Raw genomic sequence first — 16611 nt, 5'->3', positions numbered from 1 at the left:
AGCCAAGAAAAACATTGATAGAAGGAATCAAAGGAAATCCAAATAAATGGATTGGTTTATTGGAAGATTCAATATTGAGATGTCAGTTTTCTCCATATGACCTAGAAATTCAAGATAATTACATCAAAACCCCAGTGGGAATTTTTGTTGTTGTTGACAAACTGATTTTAAAATTAACATAGAAAGGCAAGGAACTGAAATACTAAAACAATTTTGACAAAGAACTTTAAGGAATTCATGTTAACTGATTTTCAGACTTAGTCCAAGGGTACAGTAATTAAGACATGTTTGGTATTGGCAAAGATAGGCACAAAGATAAATGGGACAGAACAGAGTTTAGAAATAGACCCAAACAGATACAGTCAAGTGATTTTTTAAAAAGATGCGATGACAATTCAACATAGAATGGATGGTCTTTTCTTTCTTTTCTTTTCTCTTCTTTTCTCTTCTCTTTTCTCTCCTCTCCTCTCCTTTTCTTTCCTCTCCTCTCCTCTTCTTTTTCTTTTCTTTTCTTTCTTTTCTTTTCTTTTCTTTTCTTTTCTTTTCTTTTCTTTTCTTTTCTTTCTTTTCTTTCCTTTCTTTCTCTTTTCTTCTTTCTTTATTTTATTTGGGACCCCTGGGTGACTCAGTGGTTGAGTGTCTGCCTCCTGCTCAGGGCGTGATCTTGGGGTCCAGGATTGAGTACCACATCCGGCTCCTTTCGGGGAGCCTACTTCTTCCTCTGCCTGTGTCTCTGCCTCTCTCTTCTCCATATCTCTCATGAATAAATAAATAAAATCTTTTTTAAAAATAAAATTCATTCAATATTTCTAACCACATTAACCAGGATTACTTAGCCTTGACTCTAAGTAAGCATTATTGGAAATTTCATACTATTTATTGTATGGCACACTCTCCTTTGCTAATAATTTTATGTGGCCATATTTTTATTGAAATTCTTTGAGTATTTTCAGAAAAGCTGTATGGTATGGTATACTTTGGGTCCTTGTTTTCATGAAAATGTGTTTATTTTTCCCTTTTAAATTTGATTGGTAGCTTGTCTGGGTTCAGAGTTTTAGGATTACAGTCCTCCCTCAGAATTCTGTAAACATTGTTCCTTTGACTTCTAGCATTTAATGTAGCAGATTAGAGGTTCATTTCCTGTTTGAAGGTATTTTACTGGATGGTAATCTTGTATTTACATCTGGAAATATGTTGGTATTTCACATATTTAACCACCATAAATGTCTACATGTCTAACATTTTGATTATTCTTGCCCTGACATTATAGACCCTATAGATGTGGAAATTTAAGGATTTGGGGAAACTTCCTATTTGTTTTGATTATTGTTTTTTTTCATTTTGATATATTGTTTTTCTTTTCCAGCATAGGAAATTTTATTTAGTTATTTTTCCAGTTTTATTGAGATATAATTGACATATAACGATGTGTACAACATAATGATTTGATATATGTGTATATTGTGGAATGATTACCACAGAAAGTTTAGTTATTATATAAGATTGATTTTTAAGTTATTGATTTATTTTGCAGGTGGGTTTATAACATAGTTTTGAACTATAACAGCTACTGCATTGTTGAATGGCAGGAGTCAAAGTATCTACCTAATAAAATATGTCAGTGATTATATAGGTCCTGAGAAAAATTTACAGTTGAAGATAAATATATACATAAATGAAAACAACAAAATAAAGCACACATTTGAATGATGTTAGAAATGTGCATGCAAATTTCTAGATTCTAATTTGGAGCTTCTTATTCCATTTCAGGACCGGAAATTAACCAAAGCTGAGCAGCAAAGGTTCAAGGAAGAAGCAGAAATGTTAAAGGGTCTCCAACATCCCAATATAGTTCGATTTTATGATTCCTGGGAGTCTATATTAAAAGGAAAGAAATGTATTGTATTGGTGACTGAACTTATGACATCAGGAACTTTAAAGACGTAAGTTGACCCTGATAGTGCCAATGAAGTTTTATTTGGAAATAATTTTCCAGAGTCCTAACAGTTGTTTATTAGAGAATTTGTAGCATCTGAATCTAGTGACTATGTCTCAGGACAGGTTAAAAAATTTAGGATGTTGGGATGCTTGGGTGGCTCAGGTTGAGTGCCTGCCTTCAGCCCAGGGCGTGATCCTGGAGTCCCGGGATCAAGTCCCACATCAGGTTCCCTGGATGGAGCCTGCTTCTCTCTCTGCCTATGTCTCTGCCTCTCCCTTTCTCTGCGTCTCCCATGAATAAATAAATAAACTATTTTAAAAAGAAGTAATGTCATTTTGTAAAAATAATGAAAGATGGGGGTTGTGGTCAGGTTCACCTATCTAGTGAGCAGTACTGTATAATTATAGTTTATTTTGTTTCTGACTATAGTTTTTCATTCAATGGTATAATCACTTATTTATAACTATTAAATGTGGGTTATACTTTTTCTGTTTCCTAGCATCTTTGCACTAAAATTTCACCTAGTTAAACCCCCTGGTGACCTTATATAAGCAGTTATTAGAAAGTAGAGAAGGATTTTCTTTATAAAATTGTGCTACCCTTCCACAAAAGGTTACTCTGATTAGAATGATTCTTGTTTTGAATTAAAAATGCTAAAAAAATTGCTAAACTTGGCAGGATGTCTTCTCTAAGAATGAAGCCTTATATTTAAAATTGTTTTTCTAGGGGTATCTGGGTGGCCCAGTGGTTGAGTGTCTGCCTTTGGTTCAGGTCATGATCCTGGGGTTTGGGATCGAGTCCTGCATCAGGCTCTCTGCAGGGAGCCTGCTTCTCCCTCTGCCTATGTCACTGCTTCTCTCTCTCTGTGTGTGTCTCTCATGAATACATAAATAAAATCTTAAAAAATGATTTTTCTGTAACAGACAATAGAAAACAACTCAGTGATGGCGTCATAGCACTGAGAATAGCTTACATGATTTACCCTAATAGTGCTCATATAATAAGCTAGCTGTGTTTGTTTACATGTGGTCTTTTGTTTCTTTGCATAGGTACTTAAAACGATTTAAAGTCATGAAACCAAAGGTCTTAAGGAGCTGGTGCAGGCAAATTTTAAAGGGGCTGCAGTTCTTGCACACTAGGACTCCTCCCATTATTCACCGGGATCTGAAGTGTGACAATATTTTCATCACAGGACCCACTGGATCTGTGAAGATTGGTGATCTTGGACTAGCCACCTTAATGAGAACATCTTTTGCTAAGAGTGTCATTGGTGATTAAAATTTTATAGTTTATTGGTTGGATAAAGAGAGATTTTGTTAACTGTATATGTCTAGAATAGGGATCAGCAAACTATGGCTCATGAGCCAAATCTGGCCCCATTGCCTATTTTCATAAATAAAGTTTTATGGGAACACAGCTTTACCCACTCATTTATGTATTGTCTGTGGCTGCTTTTGCATTACATTGGCAGAGTTGAATAGTTGTGACAGAGACCATTGTCTCTGAAATATTTACTCTCTGGTTCTTTACAGAGAAGTTTGCTGACTCCTGGCCTAGAATGTGAATTTGCTTTGAAATATCTATTACATATTTCCTTATTTCAGACATCCTAGTGTATTTCTTTTGTGGGGTATACTAAAGGTTATTAAAAGGTTCTGAAGATTTAAGAAAGAAGATTTACTAATTTAGTTTAGAAAATTATAAAGAAAGGATAGAAATAAAGACAGATTTTAGAAATCATTACCTGATCTTGAGCATTTACAAATTATAATTTATCAGTATAGAAAGTTAGGGAAATTCCTTACATACTTATATAGATATAGAAAATATTCTGCCAATTTTTATAAATTTGGTTTAGGGAGCAGAAATTAACTCAGATAATCCTTATGGCAAACCCTCAATCCTTCCTATGATATTGATGGATACAGTTTTCTTTTTTTTCATTTTTCTTTTTAATAAAGATGTGGATGTGGTGTTATTTTGTAGGGACTCCTGAGTTTATGGCCCCAGAGATGTATGAAGAACACTACGATGAATCTGTAGATGTCTATGCTTTTGGAATGTGTATGCTGGAAATGGCTACTTCAGAGTACCCTTATTCCGAGTGTCAGAATGCAGCTCAAATATACCGTAAAGTAACTAGTGTAGGTATAACTTTATTCTTTTTACTTCCTAGATTGTCACATTTCATGTGACGACTTTACCAACTGAAAACTAATTCTGGTTTAGGGCTATATAACATGCTAAATTTAACATAATTGTAATGAAACAAACTTTAGATTTATGCTATATACCTATGCTTTATTGGGGTCGCATTAAACGCTATTAGTATCTTTGGGTAAATGTACAGACATATCATCTGTATGCATTTGTTGATAATTTTTAGATTTATTAGGTGGAATTTTTTTTCAAAGTCAATAATGAAGATTGACTAAATGGTTTTGAAAGTTTCTGATGCAAAGCCTGATTTTAAAAGGGCATTCAAAATATTATTCAACACAAAGGGTTGTGGATGGGGTGGTTGGTCGGGTGTTGGGGTAACTGGGTGACAGGCACTGAGGACAGGCACTTGATGGGATGAGCACTGGGTGTTATACTATATGTTGGCAAATCAAACTTCAATAAAAACAAATTTAAAAAAATTTAAAAAGAACAAAATATTATTCAACAGATACAGTTTTTGGTTCCCTGTTAGGGGTATTTTTTTTGCAAGCTACTCATAAAGAGCTTGCAGTTTTAGTATGGATAAATTCACAAATAGCTATAAAAATAAAAGGATAGGAGTATATTAAGGGATGTAAGGAAGGTAGAAGCAAAGTCTTAAGATTGTTCAAAATTAGGTCTATTTCATATCCAGTTGGGTGGCTCTAGAATAGGCCAAGAAAGAGATTGTCAGAATGTTTGAACTAATAGGTACCCTTTTAAAATAAATGCTGTATACTGCATACTTTCATATTTAAATCCCTACAAGATGGCACTATCTTCAGTTTATGAATGATGAGACTGAGAATCAGAGATTGTGACTTGCCCAAGTTCACACAGCTACTAGTAATGTTGGATTTTGACTCTAGACCTGTCTGACTCTGGAGATACTTGTGTAATGAGACAAGAAATAAGGCCAATATCCAGAATGTGGGCCATTCTGTAGGACAAATGACCTAGTTTGTCCAACAAATCAATTTCATGAAAAAAAAGCAAAAGGGGAGGAGGGACTCAAAGAATAGAAGAGACATAAAGTAGTGTTGAGCAGGTAAATGTTTAACAACTGACTCTGAAAAAGAAAAAGCACTTATTTCTAACACTTGCTCATTTCCTTGGTATTAAATATTCCCTCAGTGACTGATTTTATGTTACCAATGTGATCTCAGTAAAGGCAGAATTGGGAATGGGATACACAGTGGAACTTACATGGTATTTCCACCAAGTTTTCACCCACCTCACCCTCTATTACCTACTTCACAATATACGATATCAATATCCTATACGATAGGACTTTTTCTATAAGAATAATGTAACTCCATTTTTTGAATGGTGACTTTATTATTTTATATTAAAGTAAAAAAATGCCATATCACAATTCACGTTTCCATCTATATTAAAGCTTCTTGAATTTGAGATCTAAATTAACTTCTAATCTCACCAAATTTATTTAGTATGTGATACTAGGTTTTCTGATTCTGCATCCTATGAAGTAGTGTGACAGACCCAGAAATAGTTTTTAGATTGCCTTATTTCATGACAATTATTCTATATCTTTCTCCTTCTAGATTAATTTGGAGTTTTCTGTTAAATGACTGTAACAATTATTTTTTTAAAGATTTGTTTATTTTAGAGAGAGAGAGAAAAGAGAGCACAAGTGGGAAGGGTAGAGGGAGAGGAGGAAAGAATCCTAAGCAGACTCCATGCTGAGTATGGAACCAGACATGGGGCTAGATCCCAGGACCCTGGATCATGGCCTGAGCCAAAACCAAGAGTGGGACGCTCAACCAACTGTGCCACCCCAGCACCCCTAATGATTTTTTTTAAAGTCTAAAACTCATAATTTGGGACACCTGGGTGGCTCAGTGGTTGAGCGTCTGCCTTCAGCTAGGGCATGATTCCAGGGACTTGGGATCGAGTCCCCGCAGGGAGCCTACTTCTCCCTTTGCCTATGTCTCTGCCTCTCTCTGTGTCTTTCAGGAATAAATAAATAAAATCTTTTTAAAAAACCTCATAATTTAAAGGGTAATAGAATGTAAAATAAGCAGATTCAGGCAGTAACACAGTTACAGAAACACTTTTAATTGTGTGGACCTTACTAATTTATCATTGAACTCCTAGAACCTGATAATTAGCTTGAGTTTCTCTCAATATTTTAGTATTGCTTAATGGTAAAGATAATACAGGTTTTTCAAAAGTTATATATATATTTTTTTCATACATACATATATATTGATTGTTGCTTCTAGCCATTCTGGAAGACTTGTTTATTATAGTTTATTAATTGGGGTTATACTTATATGTATATTTTGGGATCAAATATTTTTTCCCTATTTAATGCTGCAATATGAGAATTCTCCGTGTTATTAAATGCTTTGAGAACATTTTTAGATTTTGCAGAACATTAGCATATATATGTATCACACAATTTGTATCTCTGTTGTTGGAAATTTAGATTGTTCACAATTTTTCACTGTTATTTGTAGATCATTAGAACTGTGACAATATCTTCATCAAAAAATTGTGAAACTAAAAAAAATTGTGAAACTTACACTATATATATATACATATATATGTAAAGTTTAATATAGGTTAGTGATAAAAATTATTATGTTAATAAGTGTCCTGTTGACTTGAGATTTTAATTGCTTAATTTGTGACTAGAAACCATTTTTCCCCCAGGGCATAAAACCAGCCAGTTTCAATAAAGTCACTGATCCTGAAGTGAAAGAAATCATTGAAGGATGTATTCGTCAAAACAAATCAGAAAGGTGGGTACAAATGTAGTGAAATGATGTGACAGATGGATACATTGATCTCTTACCTTGGACTGAGTCATTATCTGACTTTGAATAATACCAGGTATTACTTTTGAATGGAAAAGAAACCATACCATCTAGAGTGAAGTGTATCAGTGCATGTTGTTTGCCATTTTGGGCTTTGATATCATGTGCTAAATTTTTCTAGAATTGAAATTTGAGTTTTGTTTGTATGTGTTATGGCAAGTTTTCATCGCCTTCAGCCTTCAGTTTGACAGTCACTGGGGACCCCCCAGTTAACTTGCTTCTAACAGTTGATAGTAGAGAGCTTCTGCAGTGTCACCTTTACGTAAGTACTTAAAAAAAGATAGCTTAAAAAGAATTGACCATCAACTCATCACATGTTTCGTATTTGACCAATGTCCTTGTGTCATGATAATGGTAAAATAGATAGGGCTATTTTTGTTCAAGAAGTATAATTTTAGGTTTATTTGTAACCCAATTTGTGTTTTCCTCATGGACACATCCCTTTAGTTTTAGCTTATATTTCCCATTAATTTGAGGTTTGGATAGTTGCTGAGTTAAATCAGTAAGTTAGTCTTTTGATTTTTTTATCTCCATATTGATTATGATTAATATAGGTGATAGGTCCTTTACAGAAATTATTTTCACCCACATTTTATTGACTGCCCCCCATTTTTATTAGTTTTCTAAGTTTAGTGTTGTGTATCTGAGGATATTTAAAGCCACTAAGGTAAAGCCTGCTCATTTTTTTAAAGTCTGTTTAATTATAGCTTTATTACAGAATTCTATTATACCAACAGGCTGTATCTAGGTAGTTATGTATTTTAATTTGGTAAACTATACACACCCTAAGAGTGACCATTTTAATCGTTTTTAAGTGTGTAATTCAGTGACATTAAGCACATTCACATTGTTATACAACCATCACCTCTATTTCCAGAACCTTTTCATCACCAAACAGAAACTCTGTACTCACTAAATAATATCTCTCCATTTTCTCTTCCTCTCAACCCCTGGTAATCTTTATTCTACTTTCTGTCTCCATGAATTTGCTTCTTCTAAGTATCTCATGTAAGTGAAATCAATACAATACTTATCCTTTGTGTCTGGTTTATTTCACTTAGCATAATGTTTTTCAAGTTTGGCTTCCATGTTAAAGCATGTATCAGAATTTCCTTCCTTTTAAAGGCAGAAATACATACACACATATAGCACATTTTGTATATTCATCCATTCATCTGTTGATAGACACCGGGGTTATTTTTATCTTTTGGCTATATGGTGAATAATGCTGCATGAACATTGGTGAATAAGTATTTGCTTGAATCCCTGATTTCAGGTCTTTTCAGTGTATACCTAGGAATGGAATTACTGGAACATATGGTAATACTATATTTAATTCTTTGAAGAACCGCCAGTTTTTTTCTGCAGTGGCTACACCATTTTGTATTCCTTCCAGAAAGGAAGGTATGAAGGTTCAAATTTGTCAACATCTTCACCAACATTTGTTTTTTTCCCATTTTTTTGATAATAGCCATCCTGATGGTTATGAAGTGGTATCTCATTGTGGTTTTGATTTACATTTTCCTAATGACTAATGATGTTGAATATCTTTACATGTGGTTGTTGGCCATTTGGATATCTTTGGAGAAATGTCTGTTCAAGTCCTTTGCCCTTTTAAAAAAATTAGATTGTTTATTTTGTTGTTGTGGCTATTTTGAGTTGTAAGAGTTTATGCATGCCTTTTTTTTAAGTGGTAATTTTTATCACAATTAAAATACATAACTACTTAAAGGTGCAGTTGACCCTTGGATAACAAGTCGTACAGTACTGTAAATGTATTTTCTCTTCCTTATGGTTTTTCTTAATATTTTCTTTACTCTAGCTTACTTTATTGTAAAAATACAGTATAAAATGCATAACATAGTATATAACACATAGAAAATATATGTTAATCAATTGTTTATGTTATTGATAAGGCTTCTGGCCAACAGTAGGCTATTAGTCGTTAAGCTTTTGGGGAACTAAGAGTTAGACACAGATTTTTCAACTAATGTCGGCACCCCAACCATTCCCTGCAACCACCACAGTGTTCGAGGGCCAGTTGTACTATATTGAAGTAGCCGTTTTAGTTTGGATTCTGATTATAGCTTTTGCAGCATTTTAATTGAGATCTCTTACCAAAGAACATTGGAATATTCAAAAGGATTCATGGCATATTAGTGTATTAGAAAGAGCACGGACTTCTGCATCAGATTAAAATTTAAATGTGGACTCACACTTAGCCAGTGTGATCTTGAGCAAGTTACTTAGCTGTTCTTCAAAGCAGGTATTTATTTTGATGATTAAAAGGATAATACATACAAAACAACTAACAGAGTAATAAGTATTTAATCATATCTTTTGCTGCTATTGCTATAATTATCCCACAGTAAAAATACACAGGCAACATTTTCATTGAAAGGCAGAGGTCTTAACTTGGTTATGTCTTCTTTTTTTTAAGATTTTACCTATTAGAGAGTACATACATGAACAGGAGGAGGGACAGAGGGATTGAGAGAAGCAGGCTCCCCACTGAGCAGAGAGCCAGACACAGGGCTGGATCCCAGAACCATGAGATCATCACCTGAGCAGACACTTAACTGACTGAGCCACCCAGGTGCCCCTTGGTGGCACCTCTCACTGTAACCTTAAAACTAATTAGTCTGAAGAAGCTTATTCTTTTTATTTTATAGCAGTCTCTTAATTATTTGTCCCTTGATCACTAAAAAAAAATGATCAGGAGGGTGGAAAATCATCAACTTACAGCATACCATGCTGTCAATATATTTTATCTTTAAATAGTATAGGAGAGGTTTTCAATGTAGACATTGTGGAATATATTAGTTTGAGCTCTCTCTGGCATATAATATAGATAGGTTAGATATTATATATCTGTTTAGAAATTGGTCCAAGCAAAGGAAATTAACTGCTCCCAGCTTGTAAAAGAATCTTTTGAACCCCTGTCCTTTTTTTCTCTTCGGAGATAGTTAAGCCCTAATTTTAGATAGAGGTGTATCCTTGCATATATACTTTGGCCTAAAACACTAGACTTAGATACTTTAAGAAAACCATGGGACTTTGCTGAACTAAATTAGTTTCATTCAGAGCATTCTCTAAAGAGTGAAGTACACTGACTAGATTATTGTTGATGGAGTCAGTAACTTCTATTTGTAAAAGAGTTTGAATTTCTGATTTCCTTTAGAGGTTATATATCCAGAAGAGCTTTTCGTTTCCTTTACTGTCAATCTGTTGTTTGAATTTTAGTAACTTAGGCCAGTGGCTTAGGGAAGCTAGTCACTCCACCTAACATATACTTCAACACTTCTACAGTTCTCTAGGCATACTTATAGGTATGTTAAACTTGAGTATATAGCTATGCTGCTGGTAATAATCTTTAATTAAGGTGACTTTAAGTGCGTGTTAGTTGGGATTTCTTTGCATCCTTGGTAAACAATAAGTTGGATTTAAGATTTGGTTTTTATAACAAGACAGATTAATGGGGTAATTAATAGAAGAGTTAAAATAAAATTGTTACTTTTATATAATTGATGTTTACTAATTAAGGATTCTATATCTTATTTATGATTGGAAAAACTGATAATGAGATACGTATTTTGTTTATTAGGTTGTCTATCAGGGACCTACTAAACCACGCATTTTTTGCTGAGGATACAGGACTGAGGGTGGAGTTAGCAGAGGAAGATGACTCCTCAAATTCATCCCTGGCTTTAAGACTCTGGGTTGAAGATCCTAAAAAATTGAAAGGCAAGCACAAAGACAATGAAGCTATTGAATTCAGTTTCAATTTAGAAACAGATACCTCTGAGGAAGTAGCGTATGAAATGGTAAGTGAATCCTACCGCTGCTCTCCACCGCCTCCCCATGCCCCTGCCCACTGCTGCCCTTTATAATATCAGAGTTGATTGATTCCTTTCTCCTTATTGCTTTATTCCCTCTCATTTTTCCTTTTCTTTATTTAAATTATTTTATTGTGAAATGCATCTCTACAGCAGAGTATATTAAATCTGTATGTACAGCATAATGAATAATAAAACACTACTGTTGTTAAGAAACAGAACACAACCCATACCTTAGAAGCCACCTCTATGCCCCTCCCAGTTATATTCCTTTCCCTAATCACAACAGTTAATACCTACCCTGACTTTTGTGTTACTCATTCCTTTGCTTTTTCTTATAATTTAAGTAATATTTTCTTTTGTTTTAAAAACCTGAGTGGCAAGCCCACATCTCATTGGTTCCTGAAGTTACTATTAGGTGAAGATACCCAGGAGTGCATAAGCTGAACAGTCTTTTGGTCATAGTCTGGCTTCAGCTTTCTTTAATGTTTATAAGAGCCATTTCTGGGGAAGTCAGCAGGCAAGGTCATGAGTGAGTTCAAGGAAGAACACACATGGCTCACCAGTCAGGTCACTGATGGGCTGTTGTGTGGACCAGAAATTAGTTGTCTGATAACAATATGGTTTGATGGGGAGTGGGCCCTTCTGACTTCTCTACTTCTACTCACCCCATGATCCCTCTCCCTACATAGCAGATGACAGCAGATAACTTCTGTGGGGTTACATGTGTGTCCACACCTGATCCAGGCTGCTGCAGTGCTTGGAGGGAAGGTGTGTAGGACCTTTGGCAGCACATAGACAAATTAGCCAAGTACAGATAGTCTTGAGCCAGGCTTACCTGGGCATTCTGTCCTCCGGTTAAAAAGAAGGATGGAACATTGACAGTGGGGATCTTGGAGATGATAGCCTTTAACATGTCTATTTTTGTAGTCATACTGTCCTAATCTGGAATGATTGCCTTGGACATCCGGTGCACAACTATTATCCTGATATTTCTCTTAACTATCTTTCTAGATTTCTCTTCCTCTCTTCATTGGGTTTCATATTTCCTAAATCCCATGTCTTTCTCTTTCTTGGTTTATTCTCTTGTTTTAGTGACATACTTCCTCTGGTCTGCTTCTTAACAGAATGGGTATGAGAAGTAAATTCTTTGAGACTTGCATGTATGACAATACTTTTATTCTATATTGATATTTAATTGATTGACTAAGACATTTTAGTTTGCATTTAAAAAAAATTAGACTCATTGTTCCATGCTTTTCTAGCTTTCAGTATTGATACTGAGAAGTACAAAGCTGTTCTGTTTTCTGAATCTTTTGCATGTCATCCATTTTTTGCTTTCTGGAAGCTTGTAATAATTTCTATTTCTTTGTTAGTATTCTAAAATTTCACAGTTATGTGTCTTGATTTGGGTCTATTTTCATCTACCGTGTTGGATTCTCAGCAGACCCTTCCAGTCTGTCAACTCATATCCTTTAGTTTCTTGGAAATTTCTTTAAGTATTTTATTGATTTCTTCCCCATCGTTTTCTTTCCGGAAATGTTATCATTTGGATGTTGGACTCTTGGATTAATTCTCCAATGTTCTTATCTTTTCTATTTTCCATCTTTTTGTCTTTTTATTCTCCTTTCTGACAGATATTATCAACTTTATCTTCTACCCCTTCTATTGAGTTTTTCATTTCTGCTATCATTTTTTTAATTTTAAGAGTTCCTTTTTATATTTTGGTCTGTTCCTTCCTTAGAGTAAACATCTTGTTTTTTGTTTCATGGAGGCAATATTATCACACCTCTCTGTAACACTAGTAAAGATAGTGTTTTTGACATTTTTTCTCCCTGTGTAGGCTCTTTTCTACAAATTGCTGTTTTACTTTTGCTGGTTTTGTGCTCTGTTTTCTTGTTAGAGGCTTTTCTGATATTTCTGATAATTCTTGGCTAGTTGCTTATGATTAATAGATTATAGGAGACTATATTTGTTTTCTGTTGCTGTGTAACAAATTACCACAAATTCAATGGCTTAAAGCAACATCCATTTATTATCTCAGTTCTAGAGGTCAAAAGGCCTAAGTGGGCTTCACTGGATTCTCTGCTTAGGATCTTACAGGCTAAAATCCAGTTGTTGGTGGCCTGGGCTCTTATCTGGAGGCTCTTGGTTGGTGGAGGTGGGTGGGGGGATGCTTTTGAGTTGTTGGCAGAATTCAGTTCCTTATGGTTGTAAGACTGAGGCCCCTGTTTCCTTGATGGCTATTAGCTGGTTGTTACTTTCCACTTCTAGAGGCTGCTTTTCAGTCTTTTCATGTACCCCCACTCCATCTTCAAAGTCAGCAATGTCTTGTTGAATCCTTCTAGAGTCACCTGCTGGTAAAAGGCTCACAAGGATAATATCCCTATTTTAAGGTCAACTGTTCATAGCAAAATAATGGGAGTGATATTTCATTATATTCACAAGTTTGAGGATTAGGATGGGACATCTTTGAGGGGCCTTAATTTTGCCAAACACAGGAACTTACAGCCTATTGGATGATGTGATTGCTTGTGTTAGACTTGTTAACTTTGACTTATAACATAGGGTGTCTGGGTAGGCCTTTAATTAGGGAATCTTTGACATCAATATTTATAGGTATGTCTTCTTGGATTGGTCAGGTTCCCCAGATAATCATCTTTCAATGTCCTTCCTGAAGGATAAGGGTTTGGTTACTGGTATTTTGGTAGCAAGTGGGGTAAAGAGCTAAGGGTTTCTGCATATGGCATTCAGCATGCATATGGTCATTCAATTTTGTTTTCCACACGGTAGCCTTAACCCTCAACTGTGTCTAGTGTGCCATAGTCCAGAGACCCTCTCTTTTACCCTCTCTAGAGAACAAATCTCCAGGCTTCTTGGGTAGGGAGAAGCAATCACCCAAAAGTGTGGAATGGAGGGTGGGGTACAGGGATCTAAATATTTAACTGCTTCTCACAACCCTTTCACTTAGTCTTCCTTATTTTAGTCATCTCTTTTGACTTAACCCAGTTCTGGAAGTAACTGATATTGCCAGTTCCTGTGCCTTATGAGTATTTTTCAGTATAAATGATTAATGAATCTCAGCCTTCCCTAGTTCACCTTTTTCAGGACTGCTAGGTCACTTATTACTTAATCTGTTTTCCACATTCCGGAGTGTCCAAAATGTTGTTGCTGTTGCCTTTCTCTTATTCTCCCTGTCCTTGTGGTTTACAACCTAAAAATCCATTTAGTATGGGGTTTGTTTTGTTTTGTTTTGTTTTGTTTTTGGAGCTTCGGGAGGGAGTGAAATTAAATATATGGATTCCATCTAACATTTTAATCATCTTTCAACTACCACGAAATTTCCCTGAGTCTGCAGACCCCCAAGACATGCTTTAAAAAACAGATTGTAGGACTGAGAATGATATGCCATGACACCTCTTCAAGTCATCTTCTCTGCTACTCAGCCCTGCTCTTCTCAGACAGCAAGCCCTTAACTTCTCTTCTCTCACTCTTCTAACGCCTGGTAAGATGTAGTACTTTGCTGTGAGCCTATTTCCCTTTGCCTAGAGTGTGGATCTCTAAACTTCGTTCATACCTCCCTTAATAGCCAGCAAGTTCTTTTTTTGTTTTAATTCAAGTTAGAGTTTACCTTCCTCTGTGACACTTTCTCTACTTTTTCCTTTAGGGCTTTTCTACCTTATTTTAAGTTAAATTTGTACCATCTTACCACCAGATTGTGTGCTCATACAGGACAAAGGACCAATGTAGTAACTTATATGTCTCTGGAGTCCAGTACTGGGCACATTGTAGGCACTTAATGTTGAATGAGGAAACCTTTTTAATCTTTCACAAACCTTAATGAGTCATAAATTAACTGTAATAAGACTGCATGTACTGAAACATCAAGTTTTTTGTCTGTTTTTGTTTAAAGCCAGAATTATTTTAACAATGCTTGGTAATGGTGTTGTTTTTCTTGTGCTGATTAAAGGCTCTCGATTTATGTATGTCTGATTTAAAAAGAACATAAATATACATCCATTATATTGAATCACTATGATGTACATCTGAAACTGTCAATCATATTGAATTGAAAAAAAACATGTAAACAAATTAACTGTTAATTTAATAGCATTTGGAATTTTGGGGGGTCACAAAATAACTCTTCTAGTAAAAAAAAAGTTAAAATCTTAAATATTAAAGATGTAGTTTGCTTATTATGTTTTGTTTGTAGGTCAAGTCAGGATTCTTCCATGAAAGTGATTCCAAAGCTGTTGCTAAATCCATTAGAGACCGGGTCACTCTGATAAAGAAGACGAGGGAGAAGAAGCCAAGTGGCTGTTTGGAAGAACGCAGGGATTCCCAGTCCAAGTCTGCAGGGAATGTACTTCTTCAGCCCCAGAACACAACTTTACCCTCTGCTCCTGCTCAGCACACTGGAGCAGAATGTGAAGAAACTGAAGTTGATCAACATGTTCGACAACAGCTTCTAAAAAGAAAACCACAGCAGCCCCATCCCTCTGTTACAGGTAACAGCACAATTTATAAAAGCACACAATTTATAAAAGCACACAATTCCTCAAGAAGGAATTTTCTAGACTTTAAGATCCTTTGTATTTTATTTAAAAATTATTTATTTATTTATTTATGATAGTCACACAGAGAGAGAGAGAGAGAGGCAGAGACACAGGCAGAGGGAGAAGCAGGCTCCATGCACGGGGAGCCCGAGATGGGATTCGAGCCCGGGTCTCCAGGATAGCGCCCTGGGCCAAAGGCAGGCGCTAAACCGCTGCGCCACCCAGGGATCCTGATCCTTTGTATTTTAGACTCAAGTATAAAATCATGGTTCCTCTAATTTTTCTTTTTCTTTTTTTCCTCTAATTTTTCTGCTATAATACATTCTCTAGTCAGAAGGACACAGTATTTTCATAGTAATAACCAATTGTTCTATAAAGACAGTATTATTTTCTAGCCAGGTTCTAGGAAAATGAGAATATGACACTTAGATTTTTCTGAAGTCCTAATGGCAAGTATAGATTAGTTGGGGTTATACATGAAATGGCCAGCAAATGGAGTTGATTTTTATGTGATTCTTTGTTTATAGGTTTACTTTACCAAGAAAATTTTAGTTCTACCACAGTGTCCACATGGAGAGTTTATATAATGGTTTTTGGTTAACTGTGTAATGTGCATGTTTTATTTCAAGTTGTCTTAGGTTTTCAGAGGGAAAAGAGATATAAAACACTTATTTTCTATGTCATTAGGACCTTGTGCTTCAAGTTTTCCTTCTACTTGTTGCTTATTTTCTGTGTCATAGGTGACAATTTGTCCGAAGTGGGAGCTGGATCTGCTGTACACTCAGATACTTCAAGTCAGCCTAGTATAGCCTATTCCTCAGACCAGATGATGGGCTCTCAAGTGGTTTCCAACATCTCACAGGCTGAAAGAAATGTTCCAGGGATGATTTATCCATCCCAGCAGCTAGTAGGACATTACCAGCAGATTTCAGGGGTGAGGTGAACTGTTACATTTTTAAATATATAATCCATATATTTACTGTAAATGAGAGAGTTTATCTTTAATATATTTTTTTTCTTATTTAACAGCTGCAACAGCAGCCAAAGCTGACTCAGCCCCACATCTTGCCTTTGGTTCAAGGTCAGTCTTCTGTTTTGCCTGTACGTGTCCTTGGACCTCCAGTTGTCGCACAACCCCAGGTTTCCCCATTAACTGTCCAGAAGATCTCACAGATGAAGGTAAGATATATTTTAGAGGCTCTGTATTCAGTTAAATATATTCAACACTGTCTAGA

The 16611-nt window shown here is 35.4% G+C and overlaps 1 protein-coding gene across 3 annotated transcripts in view; it reads left to right on the top strand.

The window, feature by feature from the left end:
- The window catches only part of WNK3 (WNK lysine deficient protein kinase 3), a 160777-nt gene that overhangs the window by 48327 nt on the left and 95839 nt on the right, over positions 1–16611 (top strand). For all 3 annotated transcript variants that reach the window (XM_038587520.1, XM_038587521.1, XM_038587519.1), the window contains exons 3-10: positions 1771–1943; positions 2989–3209; positions 3926–4083; positions 6821–6909; positions 10589–10808; positions 15034–15328; positions 16117–16310; positions 16406–16555. In XM_038587520.1, coding sequence (XP_038443448.1) covers positions 1771–1943; positions 2989–3209; positions 3926–4083; positions 6821–6909; positions 10589–10808; positions 15034–15328; positions 16117–16310; positions 16406–16555 — 1500 coding nt within the window. The remainder of the gene's footprint in view (positions 1–1770; positions 1944–2988; positions 3210–3925; positions 4084–6820; positions 6910–10588; positions 10809–15033; positions 15329–16116; positions 16311–16405; positions 16556–16611) is intronic.

Source organism: Canis lupus, chromosome X (assembly GCF_011100685.1).
Source record: "Canis lupus familiaris isolate Mischka breed German Shepherd chromosome X, alternate assembly UU_Cfam_GSD_1.0, whole genome shotgun sequence".
NCBI lineage: Eukaryota > Metazoa > Chordata > Mammalia > Carnivora > Canidae > Canis > Canis lupus.
Note: the sequence above shows the minus strand (reverse complement) of the source record. Positions and strands in the feature narration are given on the sequence as shown.